The sequence below is a fragment of the Microcaecilia unicolor genome, chromosome 2 (genome assembly GCF_901765095.1).
Source record: "Microcaecilia unicolor chromosome 2, aMicUni1.1, whole genome shotgun sequence".
Classification (NCBI taxonomy): domain Eukaryota; kingdom Metazoa; phylum Chordata; class Amphibia; order Gymnophiona; family Siphonopidae; genus Microcaecilia; species Microcaecilia unicolor.
Genome location: NC_044032.1, coordinates 82,908,158 through 82,931,187, shown reverse-complemented (window position 1 = coordinate 82,931,187; position 23,030 = coordinate 82,908,158). Strand labels below are relative to the sequence as shown.

At 45.0% G+C, this 23,030-nt stretch overlaps 2 protein-coding genes across 5 annotated transcripts in view; both read right to left on the bottom strand.

The window, feature by feature from the left end:
* Positions 1-9,422, bottom strand: part of CCDC152 (coiled-coil domain containing 152) — a 152,397-nt gene extending 142,975 nt beyond the window's left edge. The window contains exons 1-2 of the mRNA XM_030191930.1: positions 9,348-9,422; positions 6,823-6,954 (exon numbers count right to left, since the gene is read on the bottom strand). Of these exons, the coding sequence (XP_030047790.1) occupies positions 6,823-6,954; positions 9,348-9,422 (207 nt within the window). The remainder of the gene's footprint in view (positions 1-6,822; positions 6,955-9,347) is intronic.
* A 5,980-nt stretch (positions 9,423-15,402) lies between these two features.
* The window catches only part of GHR (growth hormone receptor), a 518,379-nt gene continuing 510,751 nt past the window's right edge, over positions 15,403-23,030 (bottom strand). For all 4 annotated transcript variants that reach the window (XM_030193089.1, XM_030193091.1, XM_030193090.1 and 1 more), the window contains 3 exons: positions 20,763-20,853; positions 19,009-19,078; positions 15,403-18,899 (listed from right to left, as the gene is read on the bottom strand). In XM_030193089.1, the coding sequence (XP_030048949.1) occupies positions 17,955-18,899; positions 19,009-19,078; positions 20,763-20,853 (1,106 nt within the window). In that variant the 3' untranslated portion in view covers positions 15,403-17,954. The remainder of the gene's footprint in view (positions 18,900-19,008; positions 19,079-20,762; positions 20,854-23,030) is intronic.

The window sequence follows — 23,030 nt, the reverse complement described above, 5'->3', positions numbered from 1 at the left end:
ACAATAATTTTTTAAAGCTGTTTTAGTGATAATCAGTTTTGATTTCATGATATTTATCTACATATGGGACACTTTCAAATAAATTAAAAAGCTGTCAAATAAGTAAAAAAAAGAAAAAAAACCTTTTGCCCTCCACCTTTTAAGGCACTGCTTATCCAACTAGAACAGCTTTTGACTTTTTATAGATGAACCACGCATAGGCAGTCCATTATTTCTAAGGAGAAATTAGACCTTACCTGCTAATTTGCTTTCCTTTAGTCCCTCCTGACCGGCCCATGATTGGACTGATGGGTTATGAACTCCTTCCAGCAGGCGGAGACTGAGAAAATATGACTCAGAGAGAATAAGAGCCCTGGCCATGTGACCAAGATTCAGAAAAAGAGTAACAAAGCAGGAAAAGAAAAAGAATACCCTTCTGTGCCACCGGGATTCTGAGCAGCCACCAAGCACTGAAAACATGCAAGAACAGGCCCAAGAAACCTGAGGGCTTTGATAGGGTAAACATAATCCTTTCTGGGAAGATGTCTGCACAGCAAGTCTATAAACGACTTACACATAGAGAACAATACAACTCCTGATTGACCATTTAACTCTTTTTTTTTTTTGTAAAGAAGAACATGCTGAGCAGCTCCGACTTCTGTAAACAAACTCAACGAACCCGAAAGAGATCAAAAGGAACTTATCATCGAGAAAACTGTAAACCACTGAGCTGTAATGACGGGAGGGACCTGGGCAGGTCTGGAGGGACTAAAGGAAAGTAAATTAGCAGGTAAGATCTAATTTCTCCTTCCTTAGCATCCCTCCGGACCGCCCCAGGATTGCACTGATGGGACGTAACAAAGCAGTACCCTTAAGGGAGGGACCCCAGCAAACCTGCCGTGAGAACCCTAGCTCCAAAGACCGCTTCCTGACGACACTGGACATCAAGCCTGTAGTGCTTAGAAAAGGAATGCAAAGAAGCCCAAGTTGCGGCTTTACAGATGTCTACGGACAGCATCAAAGACTTCTCTGCCCAAGAAGCAGCCTGACCCCTTGTCGAGTGGGCCTTGAGCTTCTCCGGAACCGGTTTCCCTGCCAGAAGGTAAGCGGATGATGATATCATGTCCTTAAGCCACCGTGAAATAGTTGGCTTAGAAGCCACCAGGCCTTTGCGAGAACCCCCAATGAGGATAAAAAGCCGACCTGACCGCCTAAAATCTTCTGTGACCCTGAGGTACTGCTTGAGTGCTCTCCTAACATCCAATGTCCGCAACTTCTTCTGATCCTCCGAACCGGAGGAGGAACCCAAAATTGGCAAAACTACCATTTGGGAGAGATAAAAATGTGAGAGCACCTTAGGAAAAAAAGATGGAACTGGACGCAAAACCACTCATTCCTTAGAAAACTAAGAAAGGACACCAACAGGAGAGGGCCTGCAACTCAGACACCCGCCTAGCCGAGGCAACTGCAACAAGAAAAAACGCTTTGAGAGTCAGATCCTTAAGGGAACATGAAGAGAAAGGTTCAAAGGGCGGGTTAGTAACAGCGGACAACATCAAGTTCAGGTCCCAGGCCGGCAAAGATGTCTCTGACAGGAGGATGAATGAGACTGACTCCCTCAAAAAACGGGACACATCCGGATGACTAGCCAAGGACTTGCCCTGTACTTTTCCCTGAAAACAGGATAAAACTGCAACATGCACCCTTAGAGAAGAAAGAGCTAGACCTTTCTCTAAGCCCTGCTGCAAAAAATCTAGCATCTCCGCGACGGAAGCCCGAAGAGGAGTCAGATGCCTCTCCAAACACAACGCCTCAAAAGCTCTCCAGGTTCTAACGTAATTGAGGGACATTGACTTGTGAGGAGTAGCCTCTCTTCAACAAGCGTGCCCGTTCAATAGCCAGGCCGTAAGACAAAACCGAGCCGGGTCTCGATAAGGAATGGGCCCCTGAACCAGAAGACCGACCCGATCCGAGAACCGAAACGGAGGAGCCAAGCAAAGATGCATCAGAGCCTCATTCCATGGCCTCAGCGGCCAATCTGGAGTCATTAATACAACCAGACCTCCATGTCTCGATGTGCTGAATGAGCCTGCCGAGCAGAGGCCACGGTGGAAACACATACAGAAAGTCTGAAGAAGAGCATCTACCCCTTCCGCCTTGTTGTCTTTTCTGCGACTGAAGAATTGAGCCACCTTTGCATTCAAACTCGTGGCGAAAAGATCCACGAGAGGAATGCCCCACTGATGCGTGATCAGACAGAATGTCTGGTGACAGAGACCACTCCCCCGGATTGAGGGTGTGACGGCTTAGAAAATCTGCTTGGACATTCTCCACTCCCGCTACATGCGCGGCTGATAGAGCTAACAGATGACACTCCGCCCAGGCCATTAACTTCTCCAACTCCTGGTACCCCCATGTCGATTGACATGTGCCACCGCTGTCGCATTGTCCGAAAGGATGCGTACAGCAGAGCCTTTCAGAAGATAGCAGAATGCCTCCAATGCTAGGTGAATCACTCTGGTTTCCAGGAGATTGATCGACAGGGAGTTCTCTTGGAAAGTCCAAAGGCCTTGAACAAAACTCCCCATGCAATGAGCTCCCTAAACCTTTGAGGCTGGCATCCATCATGATCACTACCCACTGGGGTGCCTCCAGGGGCATTCCCTTGGTCATATTGCTCATATGCATCCACCAGGAGAGGCTGCTGCATGCCTGAGCTCGTAGAGGTAACCTCGTCCACAGAGAATCCGATTGAGGAGACCACCTGGACAGAAGGGCAGACTGAAGTATCCTCATGTGCACTCTGGCCCAAGGAACTGCTTCTCTCTATATGGGACGAAAGATACAGTAGCGTACTAGACGAAATAGCACCATTAAGAGCAAGAACATCTAGAAGACAAAGCTCGATACCATGGTTCAATGACGAATTAAAAAAACTCAAAACACAATCCAGGAAACTCGAACGTGCATGGAAAAAAATTAACGATGAATACACATTCAATGCATGGAAACAAATACAAAGAAAATACAAATATGCAATAAGATAGACCAAAAGGTCTTATTACAAAACTAAAATAGGACCGGATTACAAAGACATGAAGAAACTATTTCAACTCGTAAATAAGCTACTTGATACCACTCCAATCACCACAACCAACATCCCATCCGCAATCTTGCCAAATACTTTAATGAAAAAATAACCAACTTACGCAACTCACCTCCTCAGCACAGCAACAACATTGAAAACTTCATCAACAACCTAGACCCAACCTCTGGAGAATACCCAGCTGACCGTACCTGGATAAAATTCGCCCACCTCACCGCCGAATCAGCCACACAGGCAACCCGACCCATAGGTTTTCCAATACCCACTGCAAACTGGATACCTGCCCCAGTCATCTACTTAAATCCGCCCCTGATCGCTTCATAGCAGACCTCACATCCCACCTAAACTACATGCTCCAACAAGGTCTTTTCCCCGAGGAATATGGCAACATCCTACTCACCACAAGACCAAAAGACACTAAGAAAAAAAACAAATGACCTTGCCAATTACTGCCCAGTTGCATCCATCCCACTAGTAGTCAAGCTGATGGAGAGTTTGGTGATCAAAAAGCTCACTGAATACATGGACAAGTTCTCAACACTGCATGAGTCACAGTCAAGATTCCGCTCCCTCCAAAGTACTGAAACCGTGCTTGTTACTCTCCTGGCCAAATTCAAGCAGGAAATAGCTACAGGTAAAAGCATACTTCTCCAATTCGACATGTTGAGCGCATTCGATATAGTAAACCACATTACGACTCCTAGACCACTTCGGGATTGATGGAAACAAACTCAGTTGGATCAAGGGTTTTCTAACCACCAGAACATACCAAGTAAAGTCAAACTCAAACATATCACCACCGTGGAAAGCGGCCTGTGGAGTACCTCAAGGATCACCATTATCACCAATACTCTTCAACATAATGATGGTCCCACTGGCCAAGGCCCTATCCAATCAAGGCCTCAACCCGTTCATCTATGCAGATGATGTCACAATTTACATTTCCTTCAAACACAATTTGACAGAAATCACCAATGAAATCAAGCTCAGTTTGAACACCATGGACTCATGGGCAAATTCATTCCAACTGATACTGAATACCGAAAAAAAATCACTGCCTCATCCTCTCATCACCACACAATAAGTACAAACCCACAACCATAAACACCCCAGACCACACCCTCCCCTATCTCAGACAGCCTAAAAATACTCAGCGTCATAATCGACCGCAACCTCACTCTTGAGAGCCAAGTAAACTCCATAACAAAGAAAATGTTCTACTCACTGTGGAAACTTAAACGTATAAAACCTTTCTTCCCGAGGGAAATATTTCGCAATCTAATACAATCAATGGTACTAAGCCATGCAGACTATTGTAACGGAATCTACGCGGGATGTAAGGACCAACTCATAAAGAAACTCCAGACCGTCCAAAACACAGCAGCCAGGCTGATATTCAGAAAAAACATGATTTGAAAGTGCCAAACCCCTCTGAGAAAAAATGCATTGGCTCCCAATCAAAGAACATATCACCTTCAAAATATGCACCCTGGTCCACAAAATTATCTACGGCGAAGTCCCAGGCTACATGACAGACCTCATAGATCTTCCAACCAGAAACAGATCCGGATCATCACGATCATACCTAAACCTTCACCACCCAAACTGCAAAGGACTTAAATACAAAGCAACCTATGCATCCAGCTTCTCCTATATAAGCACACAACTATGGAACGCACTGCCAAAAGCCGTGAAAACAATACATGACCTTTTAAATTTCAGGAAATCACTAAAAACCAACCTGTTCAAAAAGGCATACCCCACTGACCCAACTTAAACGCCTAAACTCTGCAACACAGCAAAACCAAAGATCATATTGAACACTATAGAACCTTCCTCTCTTCAACCCCATAAAAACTGAAACACACATACCTTACTCTACCACTACATCACCTTGTATCTGTCTCCCTATCGGACTTGGCGAATGCCTTCACAGTATTATGTAAGCCACATTGAGCCTGCAAATAGGTGGGAAAATGTGGGATACAAATGTAATAATAATATTGTCGCTATCATGGAACTCAACACCTGTAGATAATCCCGAGCCGTGGGAACTGACTTCCGCAGCAAGTTTTGATTTTGAATCTGTGACCTTAACTTGAGGATCCTGGACGGGGACAGGAGAATCAGGATGCGAGCTGTGTTTAAAGAGACTCCCAAGTACTCCAACTGAGAGACTGCAGGAACTGGACCACCCGAGCCATGACCTATACACTCTCCTGATAAGACTTAGCCCGGATTAGCCAGTCGTCCAGGTAAGGATGTACTAAGATGCCTTCTTTCCTGAGGGCAGCCGCCACTACCACCATTACCTTGGTGAACGTAAGGGGAGCAGTAGCCAGACCAAAGGGAAGAGCACGGAACTGAAAGTGGTGGCCCAAAACTGCAAAGTGAAGAAATCTCTGGTGCATGGGATGGATCGGTATATGAAGATATACACCTCCGTCAGATCTAGAGACGTGAGAAATTCCCCTTTTCTGATGGCTACAATTACGGACTGAAGGGTCTCCATTCGAAAACTGGAAATTTTGAGAGCTCGGTTGACTGCTTGAGGTCCAAAATGGGTCGAAAGGATCCCTCTTTCTTCGGGACCATTAAGTAAATTGAATAACGGCCCTGCCTGAGTTCTGACGACGGCACGGGACAAATAGCCTGAAGATCCACCAGTCGTAGAAGCGTATCCCGCACCGCCCTCGACTTGATCCGAGATTGGCATGGAGACTCCAAAAAGACGTCGGTAAGAGGTTGCGCAAACTCCAAGGCATACCCGTCGCAAATAACCTCTAAAAACCACTGATCGGTGGTAATTTGGGCCCACCTCTGATGAAACTGCAAGAGCCGAGCCCCCACAGGAATCAGAGGAGGGACCCGCATACCTTCATTGGGCGGGACGGGAGGAGGAAGAGAAAGAGGAAGCTGCATCTCGTCCACCCCGGCGCGAACCCCGAAAGGACTGAGACCTCTGAAACAACCTGGACCTCTGGGCTTGAGATCCTCTACCGGACCTAAAACAATGAAAATCACGCCCTCGACCTCTGCTGAACATTGGATTCCGACCAGCAGGCTTGGGCCTGTCTTCTGGGAGATGAGGCACTTTCGTGTCCCCTAGACTCAAAACCAACTTGTCCAATTCGTCCCCAAAAAGAAAGGAACCTTTAAAGGGAAACTTACTTAGCTTAGGTGGCTGCATCCGCTGACCAACCCCTTAACCAAAGGGAACGGCGGCCTGCAACCCCCAAAGCCATGGACTTAGAAGAAGCTCTCAACAAATCATATAAGGCATCTGCCAAAAAGGCTGCACCCATCTCAAGCTTGGCAACTTCAGAGTCTATAGAAACAGAATCATCGGAGGACCTGTCCAACACCCTTTCAGCCCAATGGAAACAGGCTCGAGCCACCAAAGAACCGCAGATGGCCGCCTGCACAGCCAGAGAAGACAAGTCAAAATTGGTCTTCAAATGAGAATCCATCCTACGATCCTGGAGATCCCAGAGGGCTGTACCACCATCAACCGGGACAGTATTACGCTTAGTGACTATCGAGACAACTGTGTCCACGACAGGAACCTTAAGAAGAGATCTATCCTCCTCTGGAACAGGATAAAGCCGGAGCATGGATCTTGCTAAGTGAAAACAAGAATCCGGCACACCCCACTAAGCCTGAATAATGTCCCTGATGTCCTGGTGCATAGGAAAGGTCTTGCCCAACCGCCGAATGCCTTTTACTAGCAGGTCTACCTTGCAGACTTCAGGAACCAGAGGCTGCTCATCATCAAAACAAAGCGTGGAAGCCACCAGGAAAATAAGCTCTGGAAGATCTTCTTTATGAAATATTCGCACATTTGGAGTCTTCTCCTGGGGGCAAGGAATCTGAACCAGGATCATCAGAGACAGAATCTTGCAAAAACCTCCATCCTGAGTTACCACAGCCTGAGGCAGTGCCACAACTGAGCTAACTGAGGGCTGAGAATCAGAAGGACCGGCCCGATCACCACCGGAGGCTGGCGCTGACAAAAATGGCAGCTTTTCTTGCCAATAGCAGCCGACTCTGGCGCTGTCACTAACGCTGCCTGAGGCACCGCGGCCGAAGAAGCCGAAAGGGAGGGAGCTGGTGCTGACTCCACAGCAGTGCAGAACTTGCAGGATCCAGACGCACAGACTCCCCTCCTTTGACAAACCAAGCACCGGCGCAACTTTTCCGACATGTCAGAATGGCTACAAAATCCCCAGCGGCTCCTATTACTACACGAACTCGCACTATCACGGAGCGAGTCGGAACGGCGGGGCTGCCTGAAGCACTGACAGAGCTGCCCTGCTTGTTCGCGCCAAGAGGAGGAACGGCTGCTCACCGGGTATAAAATTTTTTTTTATTTATATCGTGGCTGCCTCTCCCAAGCTAAAACACCCTTCCTCTGAAGGGTAAAGCTATTCCCACAGAAAATAGCAGCCCAAGCAGTGGGAGCAGAAGGGGGAGAAAGGAGGGAAAGGGCCCCCTCAGAATAGCAGAAACCCTGGTGCACAGAAAAGGAATCTAGCTGCTAACTTCCAAACAATTTTGTTTTATTTTTTTTTTTACAGAAAGAAATAGAGAGGAGACTAAAGGCTCACCTACTTTCACCTGCTGGAGACTGAGAATATACTGGGTGTAGGTCACATGGCCAGGGCTCTTATTGGCTCTCTGAGTAAGATTTTCTCAGTCTCCACTTGCTGGAAGGTGTTCACAACCCATCAGTCCAATCCTGGGCTGGTCCGCAGGGACGCTAAGGAATAATGCTTTACTATTGTTTTCAATAGCGTTTGCTATTGTTTTGGGTGTACTTGTGATGCTGTCTACTGCCAGCAAGCTATGCCTACTGGCTTCAACCCACATAATAGGCTAGATAGCCTTTTACTGTCTCCTGTTCTCAAACTAACCTCTTTGGAGTAGGCATTCCATCTGCCTCCTACCAATGATAGACGGAAGGGAAGGGCAGGGCCGCCAAGAGGGGAGCAGGGGGGACAAAATTCCCCGGGCGCCGCAGTCCCCAGTCTCACCCGCTGCCCTTGACAGCCCCCCTCTGTCCGCCACCGGGCCGGGCCCCCTGCATTCAAATCACAGCGTCTCACCTCCGTGTGAAAGCGCAGTGGAAGATCGCCTCCCTTCGGGCCTTCCCTCCCTCGTCTGATGTAACTTCCTGCTTCCGCGAAGGAGGGAAGACCTCCAAAGGGAGGCGATCTGCCACTGCGCTTTCACACAGAGGTGAAGCGCTGTGATTTGAATGCAGGGGGCCCGGTGGCGGACGGAGGGGGGCTGTCAACAGGACAGAGTGCGGGCGGCACGGGCGACATCGGAGGGGGGCCGGCCTTGCCCCGGCCCAGTCTTTCGGCAGCCCCAGGGAAGGGGGATTCCACCAGACCACCAGGGCCAGTGGCAACTAGGGGGTTGGACCCAGATAGGGGCCTGCTGGGTTCCCACAGGACCACCAGGCTATTTTGGGGGGGGGTGGGCTACCAGACCACCAGGGTTTTTTTTTTTTTTTAGGTTTGGGAGGGATCCACTGGATCACCTGGGAATTAAGTGCATCTTGAGCCCCCCCCCCTTCACTGAACATGTGCACAAGAGCTATGCTTATCGCACAGCTCCTGTAGGCATGCGCAAGGATCCTTCAGACCCTCTTACCAACCAATGCTCAACACTAGCAGTATACGTATAATTTGGTCCTGGTGGTCTGGGTCAGGAGGCAGGACTAGCAGTGACATTGTTGAGGCTGAAAGTAACAGGAAGGTCCAGTGGTCCAAGCCCACGCAGGATCAGAACTGAAGAGGCTCGCGGTTGAGGGTTGCCGTGGGAGCTGTAGTACCACACTGAATGGGCAGTGTTGGGTCGCACTGATGCAACAGCTAAGGAGTCTGGGCTGACTGAGTGCATGCCTTGGGAGTATGAGGGGCAGGCTGTGTTGGGCCTGCTTGGGGTTTCTGTTGTGCATGACGTGCAATTTTCCTGCACATGTGCTGAGCTCAGGAGTTGGGCCTGAGGAGATGAGCTGGGCATATGGACACTTGATTACAAAATATTAGGGCCCACATTTTGTTAAACTGAACATCTACTAAATATGATTGATTAATCCATGCTCACCATTTTGCTCACACCTTTTTCAGTAGTAGCTCAAGCTGAGTTACATTCAGGTACACTGGATATTTCTCTGTCCCAGGAGGGCTCACAATCTAAGTTTGTACCTGAGATAATGGAGGGTTAAGTTGGAGTTTATTTCTTACGTACTTACTTTTTCTATGTGTGAAAAGTCAACTATAAGTTTATCAAGGTTCAGTATCTCAACCTTCTCCGTTGAAGCTTCCATGGTTTCATTCATTTTCAGCAGGGCTCAGTCTCCACAAACGTTTTTGCCACGGTCCCAAAAAACTGATGAACTGCAGATGCAAACATATGTCACACACATTGTCTGCCCTCACACGCCAAGCACCCCCTCTTCACACGCATTCAAGGACCTGGCCCTCCCACGCGGTCTGGCATCTTTCCCATTTTCCTCCCCGCTCGCGGCCCTGCATCTATCTCTCCTTCATGCACAACTTCCCCGTTCCCAATGCTACAAACGTGTCCTTTCAGATCGCCAAAGGTAGCAGTAATTCATACAGGTTGCCCTCGATCGACGACACCCGATCCTACCCTTACCTTTCCCTCTGCCGCGTCCCGCCCTGCCAGCATCAGCTGCGTCAGAAGAGAGCGGGAGTCGGGTCGCCAGAGGAGAATAGCCGCCGCCGCTCTCCGTTCCCGCCTTTTCCTCCTCTAGAGACCTGGCTGAAAGACCAGTTTCAAGGTAGGCGGCGGGAGGCGTTGAGAGAGAAAGGTCGATATCATATGTAGTCGCAGGAGTTGAGAGGGGTAGGGAGAAATGCCAAGGGGTCTACAGGGCGTAGGAGGAGGTCGAGAGAGATGGATGCAGAACCTTAGGCAGGGAAGTGGTTGTGAGGGAGAGGGAGAAATGCCAGACCAGAGGCAGGGGGAGAGATGCGGTTGAGGTTTGAGAGAGAGGGAGTTGCCGGACCGGAGTCAAGGAGGTGCATGAGAGGGAGATGTGATGGGTGGGATCCAGTGTTGCCAGGTGGAAAATTTTTTTCCCACCCAATCCAGCATAAAAAAACGCCCAAAACCCGCCCAAACTCAAACCCCGCCCCTGACACACCCGCCGTCATCAACCCCGCCCCCGCCGTCACCGGCCCCGCCTCCCCCGTCACCGGCCCTGCCTCCCACGTCATCAGCCCCGCCCCAAACATCACTAACCCCGCCCAAAAACGTCACTAACCCCGCCCCCCGCGGCCGAAAAAGCCGCCCAAAAAACCGCCCTGAAGCCCAAAAAGCAGCCCAAAAAACCGCAACGCGCCGCGGGCAAAAATTGCCCGCGGCGGGTCACCTGGCAACACTGGTGGGATCGGTTGTTCAGCTTCCTGTGGTTTGCGTCTCACACTTGGATCCAGGGTTGCCAGGTGGAAAATTTTTTTCCCACCCAAACCAGCCTAATTCCAGCCCAAAACCCGCCCAAACTCCAACCCCGCCCCTGACACCCCCACCCCCTTGTCATCACCCCGCCCCCTTGTCATCAACCCCGCCCCCTTGTCATCGGCCCCGCCAACCCCCGTCATCGGCCCCGCCTCCCCCATCATCAGCCCCGCCTCCCGTCACTAACCCCGCCCAAAACATCACTAACCCCGCCCCCCGCGGCCGAAAAAACGCCCAATAAACCGCACAAAAGACCAAAAAGCAGCCCAAAAAACCGCAACCCGCCGCGGGCAAAAATTTCCTGCGGTGGGTCGCGGAAAACCGCCCAATTGGGCGGTAAAATCGCCCACCTGGCAACACTGCTTGGATCTCCTACCATATTGATGTCCTCTTGTTGGAAGCTGCTAGGGAGGGCAAAGGACCTCTCCTTGGACATCCCTAAGGAGAGAGATCCCAGATCTGTAGTTGGCAAAAGTGGTGTTTGCCGGGAACTTTGAACAGAGGGTGGCATAGATAGACTTCCTGAGCAGGTCGGTCAAGCTCCATCTTCGGCCGTCTTCAAATCTAGGCTAAAAGCCCACCGTTTTTATACTGCTTTTAACGCCTAGCCCATACTCACCTCACCTGTTCACTAACCATGTTTTCTCATTCCCACCTTAGTAATTCCCTTAGCTCTTATTTGCCCTAATTAGATTGTAGCTCTGTCGAGCAGTGACTGTCTCTTTAACGTTTAATAGCACTATGGAAATGATAAGTAGTAGTAGGCAGGGTTGCCAGCAGGGTTGCCAGGTGGAAAATTTTTTCCCCACCCAAACCAGCCTAAATCCAGCCCAAAACCCGCCCAAACTCAAACCCCGCCCCTGACACCCCACCCCCGCGTCATCACCCCCGCCCCCATCACCCCCGCCGTCATCAACCCTGCCCCTGTCGTCATCAACCCCGCCGTCACCGGCCCCGCCTCCCCCGTCATCGGCCCCGCCCAGAACGTCACTAACCCCGCCCAAAACGTCACTAACCCCGCCCCCCCGCGGCTGAAAAAACCGCCTGAAAACCGCCCAAAAGAAAAAAAAGAAGCCCAAAAAACCGCAACCCACCGCGGGCAAAAATTTCCCGCGGCGGGTCGCGGAAAACCGCCCAATTGGGCGGTAAAACTGCCCACCTGGCAACACTGGCAGTAGGGTGCCTCTCAGCCTACAGCTGCTCCCCCCCCCAAACTCACCTGTAGCTTTTGCCTTGGTAGTGCCAGTGGCTCGCACAGGCTGCCTGTGGTCAGCACCGGGACTTTCTGAACTGTCCTGCCCTTTAGAAAATGGGAAGATGGATCAGAAGAGGTGGGATAGGTCAGAGGAAAAAAACCTCAGTGCACAGGAGAAGACGAGGTGATTTTAAGGTGCAGGGAATGGAGAGAATTACAAGAGCTTTGTAGGGAAGGGAGAGATGCACTGAGAGGAAGAAGGGTGGAACTGACGGAGTCCGTACACAACACACGCTCCATTCAAGGTGCATCACAAGCTTGTGAAGCCTCTCCTTGACTCATGCAATTTATTCACTAAGCATACATGGAACCCACAGGTCAGCTCAAAGAGTGATGGCAAAGAGTCATTAATGCAAACCAAAGAAGACCGTTGACAAAAAAAGAGCTGAGCCACTAACCCCTAATTCCCATTGACCAGCCTCTCAGAAGGAGGAGTGGTCAATTAAATCAAAAGCTGATGTCATCTCCACTAAGTTCAACTAAACCCAACCAGCTTATTTACATATTGTAAAATCTCATCTTATGGTTTATTTAGATTTGCTATATTGCCTTTCCTAATACACTTGACAAGGCAGTTTACAAACTAAACGGGCATTTTGTTGTTTTTTTGGGTTTTTTTTTTTTTTACTAAACTGTGGTGTAAATTTGCATTAGTTGCAAAAATGTATGCACATTAATTGCAGGGCTTGTGTAGTGTTGGGAATATGCCAAGATTCTTCCCATACACCTAACAAAGAGGCAGTATACTTAACATGCATTAACTGCATTGCAGATAATGCAGATACACCATCTACAGAAGTAATGTTAAGCAATTTGCACTGTCTTCTATGGCAACAGAGGGGCATAATCGAACGGTGCCGGCCATCTTCGGGGCTGCCTCCAGAAGGGGGCGGAGCCAACCATATTTTCGAAATACGGTTGGGGCCGGCTAAATCGATCGCCGGGTTTAGAGGAGATGGCCGGCTTCGTTTTTCAGCCATAATGGAAACCGGGCCCGGCCATCTCAAACCCGGCGAAATGCCAGGCATTTGGTAGTGGGAGGAGCCAGCATTTGTAGTGCACTGGCCCCCCTGACATGCCAGGACACCAACTGGGCACCCTAGGGGGCACTTCTAGAAACTAAAAAAAAAATAGCTCCCAGGTGCGTAGCTCCCTTACCTTGGATACTGAGCCCTCCAAATCCCTGCCAAACCCCACTCCCCACAACTCTACACCATTACCATAGCCCTAAGGGGGGAAGGGGGGCATCTAAATGTGGGTACAGTGGGTTTTGGAGGGCTCAACATTAACCACCACAACTGGAACAGGTGGGGGGGGGGGGGGGGGGAATGGGTCTGGGTCCTGCATACTGCTGTCATGGAGCTGGGTATGACATTTCAGGCTGGTAAAAAACTTTTTTTTTTTTGGGTGTGAGGGGGTTGGTGACCACTGGGGGAGTAAGGGGAGGTCATCCCCGTTTCCCTCCGGTGGTCATCTAGTCAATTGGGGCACTTTTTTGTGACTTGGACCTAAAAATAAATGGACCAAGTGCAGCCGACGAAATGCTTGCCTGAGCAGGCCATCTTTTTTTCCATTATGGGGTGAAGCTTGCTATCTCATAACCACGCCCCCGTCCCGCCTTCTGTACCCTCCTTTGAAGGTTGGCTGGCTCCGCGAAGAAAAGCAGTTGGGGCCAGCTAAAATCGGCTTTCCATTATACCGATTTGGCCAGTATCAGGAGATTGCCGGCCATCTCCCGATTTGTGTCGGAAGATGGCCGGCGATCTCTTTTGAAAATAAGCTCAAAAGTCAACATGGATTTAGTGAAGGGAAATCTTGCTTCACCAATCTACTACATTTTTTTGAAGGGGTGAACAAACATGTGGATAAAGATGAGCCAGTTGATATTGTGTATCTGGATTTTCAGAAGGCGTTTGACAAAGTAACTCATGAAAGACTCCAGAGGAAATTGGAGATCTTGGGATAGGAGGTAGTGTTCTATTGTGGATTAAAAACTGGTTAAAAAATAGAAAACAGAGAGTAGGGTTAAATGGTCAGTATTCTCAATGGAGAAGGGTAGTTAGTGGGGTTCCCCAGGGGTCTGTGCTCGGACCGCTGCTTTTTAACATATGTATAAATGACCTAGAGATGGGAGTAACTTTATTTTTATTATTATTACATTTGTACCCAAATCCAGGAGCACCCACTAAGGGAGCGTTACATACGCAACTCCAAAAGGGGGTGTGGCCATGAGCAGGTCAGGGGTGTTACAGATGGAACTACAAAAAAAAAAAAGGAACAAACTATCCTATGTAAAGCCAATAGTAAAGTCCAACAGAGTAGGGATGGACCATGGAGAGATGAGGCACTAGAGGAATAAAATCCAATAAATAAGGCAATATTCACTAATAAGTGTAAATTGTACAGTCAATCAAAATGGTATCTCTCTAACTGCTGTATAAAGTCCACCAGAGAATAGCACAATTGAGCAAATGGCCCCCACACAGATCTGCCTCAGGGGTCACCGTGTCTAATAAATACAGTATTTGGATATAGGGTGCAATAGACTCCTCGATAGTGACAGCAATGAGCATTGAACAAACCACATCAAAAGCACCTTTCTGTTTTTGGAAGGGCAGGACGGGTCAGAGGGAAAGGCCGGGTGTAGGCCGCAGGCAGCCTTTGAGTACAGCTGGCACTGCACGGCCAAAGACTTGCTTGCTTTTCAAAAGGTATACTGGGCGGAGGAAGCTTGCGAGCGAGCCTCAGTTAAGTCTGGGAGGGGAGGGACAGATGCAGGGACTGGGCTGGGGGGGAGGAGGGATTTGAGAGAGAGCCACAGGCAGGTCTGGAAGGGGAGGGAAAGATACTTGCGCTGGACCATGTGGGGGGGGGGGAGGAGAGGGATGGAATTGAGTGAGAACAGCAAGCAGGTCTGGGAGGGGAGGGAGAGATACTGAACTGAGGGAGAGAAGGATGGAGGGAGGGAGGGAGGGAGGAGAGATGTTGACCCAGAGAGAGAAAGAGACAATAGACCTGGGGTTAGAGGGGAAGGAGGAAGAGAGAGTTGGACTCAGGGTGGGAGAAATGAAGATATTAGGCCTTTAATCAGTGGCATAACCCTGGGGGGCTTGGGGACCAGCCTGCCCCCCCAAACTTTTGGCTCACGCCCCCTGCAAAGCTGCAGTACCTGTTCAAATGCTGGTGGGGTAGCCAAAGAAATCAGCTTCCTGAGCTGTCCCCTTTCTACTTGTACTGCCTCAGGAGCGAGGAAGTCAGCAGTGTGCCTTCAGCCACTGGATGCCAGCACTCCCAAGCATTCTGTGCTTCTCTTTTATTTATGCCTCCTTTAGCACGTGGTAGCCATTAATGTGGGTCCTTGCTAATAGTTAATGTGTAATAAATCCTACGCTAACTGCTTACCACATTCTTGGTAAACAGGCCCCTTAGTTTGACTTTCTTTAAAACAAGCTGTGTAGGATTTATTTTATTTTCTATAGTTGGAAAAAAAAACCCTGAATATTGTAGTATTAATAGTGTAAGTACAACATATACACATGTAAATAAGCAAACCCTCTTCTCAGTTAGGTCCAAGAAAATAAATTTATTTAATTTTGAGAGAAAAAAAATACATAGACAAAGAAAGTTAAATATAAAATGAAAGACACAACAATTCATACTAGTGAATAATGGCTTGTGTAACCAGTAAAGTACCAAACTGACATTCTGAGACTGATTGAGGTATTTAACTATTTTTGGCTTTATAAACTTTTTTTTAGCCAATGGTAAAGTAAGAGGCTTTGTCATGCACATATTTTGTAATTGCATTAGTGTTCAACATTAGGAAATTTAAACATAAAACTGAAAAACATAGCTTAGAAATCTTTAGCAGCAAGTTAACTTCTAATTAATAGTTATCTTTGAGAAACAAAGCCCAATTTCAATTGTGGGTTTACTATCCTGCTAGAAAAGTAAAAAGAGAACCCTCATTTATAGGCTTGCTTCCTACATTCTGGTTAGTGCTATATTAGCAAATGTATAATAATAAAGCTAATAAAGTTAATTTGTAAGCTTAATTTTACAAAAAAAAATCTAGGGCTGAAACACATTTTCCTTTCACATGTCGTTTTCAGTGTTTATAAGGAGTCTAATTCTGGATAATAAAATTCATTGTTATACAATAGTGTGGGGGCCTTTTACTAAAGTATGCTATGTTTTTACACTTAGTGCACCTTAACAGTAAAAATTAAAGCACGCTAAATGCATAGGTTGTGTGCTAATTGTTGGGGGCATGCCCAGCATGTCCTCATCAATTACCGCACTGAAAAGTTTATTAGTGCATGTAAACTTTAACTTAGCACGGAGGCAATTAGGGGAGAAGTTATGAACATGGGCAACTGTTAGGCTGGCTTATTTATTACAGGTTCCCATTTTATGGAATAAGACCTTATGCTAAAATAACCTGACTTAACAGTAGCCCATATTGATAACTTCCCCCTTAGTGCTTCCTACTAAGAAAGCACTAAGTAAACCTGCGCTAACAGCAAAAGTGAGTTACATATGGTAAGTACCATGCAGTCCCTGCACATTCTCCACCTACATCCTGCCCCCTATGAGAAAATATGATCAAAATGTGAATGTACGTCAGCTAAAGTGGATGACACTGTGCTAACCGAACAAATTCATGCGTTAACAGCTTTGCGCACCTTAGTAAAAGAGCCCCTAAGAAGTCGATATTTAGTGGATAGCTGAATTTGTGGTTCTAAACTTAAAAGGGTTATCTGTTTGTACAGTCCTGCTTAAACAGATACGGCTACCTAGATAGTATACTATCTATATAACTTGTGGTCCAGCCCCCTCTCCCTCTACCCCCCCCCCCCCCCCAAAAAAAAAGCATTACTTTTGGCTTGACACTAAAATGCCTGTCCAAAAGTTGTGTTGGTCGACTCCAAATTGATTTTTTTTTTTTTTTTTTTTGGGGGGGGGGGGGGGGGGGAGGATTTATACAATTAACTCCTAAGTTATATGCATGAATCTTTAGCCTGATTCACTACAGCTTTTTACCCACTCTGTGTCTATGGGGAAAAGTTTAGTGAAATATATTTACTCAAATACTGTCCTGTTAGCTTTAGTTTATTGTGTTCTAGATTCAGGAAATACACATTATATTCCTGCATAAGCTACACATTTCATATACTTTAAAAAAACAACCCCCCCCCCAAAAAAAAAAAACACTGTATTTCATAGTATGGATAATTATTTTAAAATTCTAATGAGTAAAACGGATAATTTTAGATTCTGTAGAAAACATGTGCCAATACCGATAATAAAGAATTATATGAAGAATATTATTTCTTTTGTCCAAATACTGTATTCAATTTTTTTCTGAGATATTTCAAAAACTGAAATGTGTACAATAGTTTAGACTAAACTTAAGAGGCACAGGCTTTGATAGTGAAAGTCATTACAATACAGAAATTGTAATATCCACAATGGATGTTAGAGGTATAAAAATGGCTCTGTAGAAAAACTAATTCTCATTTATTTATTCCTGTAGTAACTATCACAGGAACCAACTCTTATAAAATTGCAGCAACTACATTCCATAAGATGGATTGTGATAATTATACTTACATGGCATGTAATGAAATATAAAATATTCATGCTTTAGATCTAAAATATTAAAATATCAAAACCAAGGCAAAAATACATGTATTTCCCAATCTGTCTTCCCATCTTCAGCATATTACTGAATGCTTTTAGTTCCCAATTACTGATATTTAGATCTCAGTATATAATTTGCTTTCCATTCTTTTAAACTGCAAATCACTTCCTTTCTGCTTTTTCAAAAAGCATGATTTTACATTAAGTATTCACTCAAAGCTTAATGTCACAAAGTCTACACCAAACAGTAACTGAACAGTCACTACTATTAAACATTCTTTGAGACAGCTCTTACAACTATATTTATGCTCTAGAAATAGTTGATTAATATTTAATGTATTTCAGCACTTCAGATAAAAGCTTGAACTTTACAACAAGATGTAAGAAACACAAAAACTTGTATACAGTATTTTGGTTTAAGCATAAAAGCCCAAGTCAGCTCAATACCATTAAATACATACTTGTGTGAATGAACAGCTAAGGCATGAACTTGTTGACTTGGTCTGGGTTCATGTAGCCACATGATGTAAGAATGCTTGGATCAGGCAGCTCAGTGAGCACAATATTCTGCTGAGAGTTCATAATATGAAGAGAGGTATAATCTGGAACATGCATCTCAGAAGTTGATGCTTCATCTTCTGCAACAGAATCCAAAACAGTAGTGGTAAGGCTTTCCGTGGTGAAATAAGTATCCTCATTAAAATTTGGCCGCTGTTGTGGTGGTTCCTCTTCATGTGAAGGTGTGGCACAAAATGTGACTGCTGCTGACTCGCATATGTAGGCACTGTCCATAGTGAAGTTTGGTTGACACTGCAGGGTTGGTTCAATACATTCCTCATTTTCTGTTTTGATTCTTTGTCCTGGGGACAGTAGAAGTCTTCCTGATGGACTTATGTCACTTACTAATGCATAAAAATCGATGTTGGCTTTTGAACTCTGGTTGCTTAGCTGCATGCAAACAGGATGGTCAGTTGATTCAGTCTCACCAACAAAAGATCTTGGTTTGTCGTCACCAGATGTCTTGCTGTTAAGTAGTTGGGCAGCTGGAGCATCCAAACTTAAGGGTGATCCATCACTGCATTTCTGATCAAGGCACAAAAGATCCCCTTCATTTACATTTACTTTTTGTGATTGAACTATATCTGAAGTGCCATCACAAGTGTCGCTTGTGCTGAAATCTGTCTCAGGGATATCTGGTTCACAACAACTGGCACGTCCAGAATCATCATCCTTCACACCAAGACAACTATGAGACTTCATATGATCATCATTAAGAAGTCTGTCTGTATCTAAACCTTCAGTCTTTTCATCAGGGTCATCTATGTCCAATTCAATAAATTCAACCCAGGAGTCATTATACAGTTCAGGCTTATAGGTTTCGTGACTGGCTAGGATAGAATTCACTTCATCCATTTTTCCCTTCTAAAAAATAAAATAAAATAGCTATTACCACTTACTAAAGTATCAGTGATCTGAAGAACATCCAGTTTGTATAGCAAGCTTAAATACAACAAATAGTTGCATACACTACCTTTAAAAGCTCTGAGTCAATGCCTTTAATCTTTGGTACTGGAACTGGAGGAAGAATCAACATCTTCAATCTTAAAAAAATAAAATTATTTAGATGGTTAAAATTACTTTCTTTCCTATTTGAAACATAATGAGAATGATGTTTTGGTAGTTTTTATGTGATGCATATTTTATTCTGAAAGAGCAGATTCTATTTAACATACATATTTTGTGGTAAATGTTCAAATAGTTTGGTTTACTTTTCAAGCTAACTGGGCAAACCTTGTATTTTAAAATTCCCCTTCCCTCCCCCCCCTTTCTTGCCAATAGAAATTATTGCATGGATAAAATTTAGGCATTCAAAGAGAGTATATACTTGGGGTGTAGTTTAACGTTGGCTGGTCAGTGCTAACATTCAGCATGGGTCAATAAATGTTACTTAGGTAAGTCTCATTGATCAAACAGCAAGCCTATAGTTAACCTGACACTTTCTCCAATTAATGTTAGTGATCACCCACCAAGGTGAAGGCTGTTGCAAGAACAGTAAAAGAAGTAGTATGAAGAAATGACACTTCCAGAAACACAAGGAAGTCAAAGAAGTCATACACAGTCTACAGGTGTTTTTTTTGGTAATAAATTCTGTGTATGACTTCTTTGACTCCCTCGTGTTTCCTAATTCTTATTAATTCCCAATTCTTATAAATTGGAACGGTCAAAAGTGTAATGTGAAGAAATGACACTTGTTATTTCTTCACATTACACCTTTGACTGTTCCAATTTTTACACCAGATATTCAGCCTAAACATCTGGACTGATTATCCAAATAAAGTAAACTAGTCAGATTTGTCTGGTTAACTGGGGGGGGGGGGGGGGGGGGGGGGCATTATCAACATGGGCTATTGTTAGTTTCACAAGTCAGGTTATTTTAGCACAGGGTATCATTGCATAAAAGGGGACCCAGTGGTAAAATAAGCCCACAAGCTCAATTTTTACAAATGGGGTAATTGCCAAAATTAATGAGTGGCAATTGCAAACCCTTTGTGTTAACTGTTGGGAGCACTACCAGCAACTTCCCAGAGAAAACAATTTTAACATGCAGTTAGATAATCCTCTTAAGGGGCATTAACGTGGCAGAAAGTGCCATGCAGTTAACATTTTTTGCATTAATTATAAAGCACAGTCCCTGCCTATTCCCTGTCCCTTTCCTTGTCAGATGGTTATGTTGGAAATTACTGTGTGCTTACTGCTACGATGCTGCGTTAACAGACCAAAAACACCTCAAATGGAATTATGTTATTGGTTGAAGCATAATCCTAATACAGATAATTATACACTGGAACAATAAATATATGTAAGAAGGGACTCATAAGGATATTTAAGTCATCAACAGAACCCTATTTTGAAACTGCTACTTAGGCTCCTTATTCAGTATAATCACCAAGCCCCTGCTTTGTGCACATCAAGTGCTACATGTGCATAAAAAAACATTTAAACAGTCCAGATACTCAGGAAGTTTCTACTTAATTCAGATCTGCAGCTTTGTCATAAGTATGACTTGATGTAGCATCTCTCTTAATATGGTCCCCAACCCCAACTTGTCTAGCTTTGTGTCAAGCAAGTGAAGTGGCAGTTCCCTCATCCTGGAAGCAGTGGACACAAAATTCAGTGAGTCATGTTCAGGGACTACATTAAGATAAGTTTGCCTCTATTACAGCATCTTTGACAAAGACACAAAACTATCTGGTAGACTGCATGTAGCATTAAAGAATATTATACCTCTTCTGTTTAGTAAAGAGAATCATGAGTAGCACAACAGTCCCACCAAGTGTCCCAAAGATAACAAAAGAAATCCATGAGAATTCAGATTCTGAAATAAGAAAAACAGGGAACAACAATATTAGCAGTAAAATTTGCAGTAGTTTGCAATGATTATACATTGATGACTCTATTAATATTTGGACATAATCTTTAACATGACAAGGTCTTCAAGTGTTATTGACTCCTTGGTTTCTGCAAATCAGTCATTAAGTTGTTCTCAAACTCACCTGCTTCATATCTGCGAATGGAAGATAACAAAAGACTGGATGAGGACAGAAGTCAAAGGAGGAAAAGAGGGACAGAGCACAGGAAGAAAAGAGGACAGAATAACAGAGTGCTAGAAAGATCAAAGGAGGTGATGGCATGGGGTAAAAAAGCAAAGGGGGGGGGGGGGGGGAGTAATGGATTGACCCACACTGCAAAAGAAGGAAATTGGCATGCTTCTGGCTTGGAATCTAGGCAAGTGAAGAAGTATCAAAAATGTATGAAGGAAGAGATGTAAAGAAGGGCTGATGTGAAAAAAGAACAGTATAAAGGATTTCTTGGTTCTGGTAGCTAGTGATATTTCTTAAGTTACACTTAATTTTCAATAATTTATATTTGAAACATCAACCAATAAGCTTGAGAGTAAAGGAAGAGGAAGGGATAGAAGGAAGCTTCAAACTAACACATTGCCCTAACTTCAAAGTGATTTGGTTTGGTTACTGACCCTGCTATCTGGAATGCAGTGTGCTGAGTGGGAAGACAGCTATGTCACTTTCAGAGACAATTCATTTTTGTTTGTAGAAGCAGTTGGCCAACTAATATGAGTGAAGCTGGCAACCACTGCTGTGGTTTTATAAATGTGATATTGCAATCCACATTATGATTGCTATGTGGAACATAAATTGAACAAAATAAAATAAGCAGTTTCCAAATTTATTAAATGCTTAATATACCGCACATCATATAAAACATCTGAGCGGCTAACAATTTATTTATTTTTATTTGAAGCATTTGTATCCCACATTTTCCCACCAATTTGCAGGCTCAATGTAATATATATATAGGGAGAGGAGAAAATGAATGAAAAGGAAAGGTGAATAGGGGGTAGGCAGTATTAGCTTGGAAGAAAAAGGAATTACAATATATGATAAGAAAGAGGGAGTAGCAGATGGAAATAGGTAAGGGTAAATGTCAGCAAACAGGCTCTAAACTGGCTGCATTAATTTGTAGAAAAGACATCTGCAAAGACAAAGTTTTGAGGTCGGTTTTGAATTGTTTTAAAGATGTATGCAATCTGAGGTGGGAGGGTAAAGCATTCCAGAGGATGGGGCCGGCAATGGAGAAGATATGGGTAGTATCATACCTGATATGGCGAAAAGAGGGAGTGACTAAAAGATGTTGCTGGGAAGAACAAAGAACCCGTGACAGGGAATACAGGGTCAAGAAACGAGCCAGGAAAGGGGGTGACCCAGATTTGGTTATTTTAAACACCAGAAGTAGAACTTTATAAGTTTATTCTATGTCGAATAGGAAGCCAGTGAGCAGCTTTCAATAGCAGTGTGACATGGTCATATTTCTTTGCTCCAGTAATTAATTTAATAGAATTATTTCGGATCAGTTGAACACATTGTATATTTCTCTGTCACAGGCCCTTGTACAACAAATTACAATAGTTTATTGAGAAAGAACCAGAGAGTGTACTAGAATCTGTAAAGCGGAAGGGTGTTGTTTTCCATTATTTCTTATTTGAAGGACAGACAAAAGAGTATTATTCAACAAGTATTTCTTTTATGTTTCTAAAGGTTTGAAATTTCTCTTGCTCCACTGTATCAATGGTTTTCTGGGGATGGAATGGTAATGGGCCAGAGTGAAGTCTGAGTGCTGTGGTTTAACACAGTTTTTGATTGTGTGCGTATATTTATTAATATTATGTTACATAAATGCTTCCTGTAATCAAATAATATCCTGGAATGTAGGTGGTATTACGTCACCAAGAAAGAGGTGCAAAATTCTTACAGTGTTGAAGTGCCAGGCAGTGGGTATTGCCTGTTTGCAAGAAACTCGATAATCAGATGAGGAGCATAAAAAATTGCAGCGTATGTGGGTGGGTGGTGTTTACTATTCTTCTTTGGGTAGGCGAGTGTTCACTTCTAAATCTCTACAATGTACCTCTAAACTACTGGCCAAAGACACTGAGGGGTGATATGTGCTACTCAAATAATGGTTGCAGGGGAGAGAACT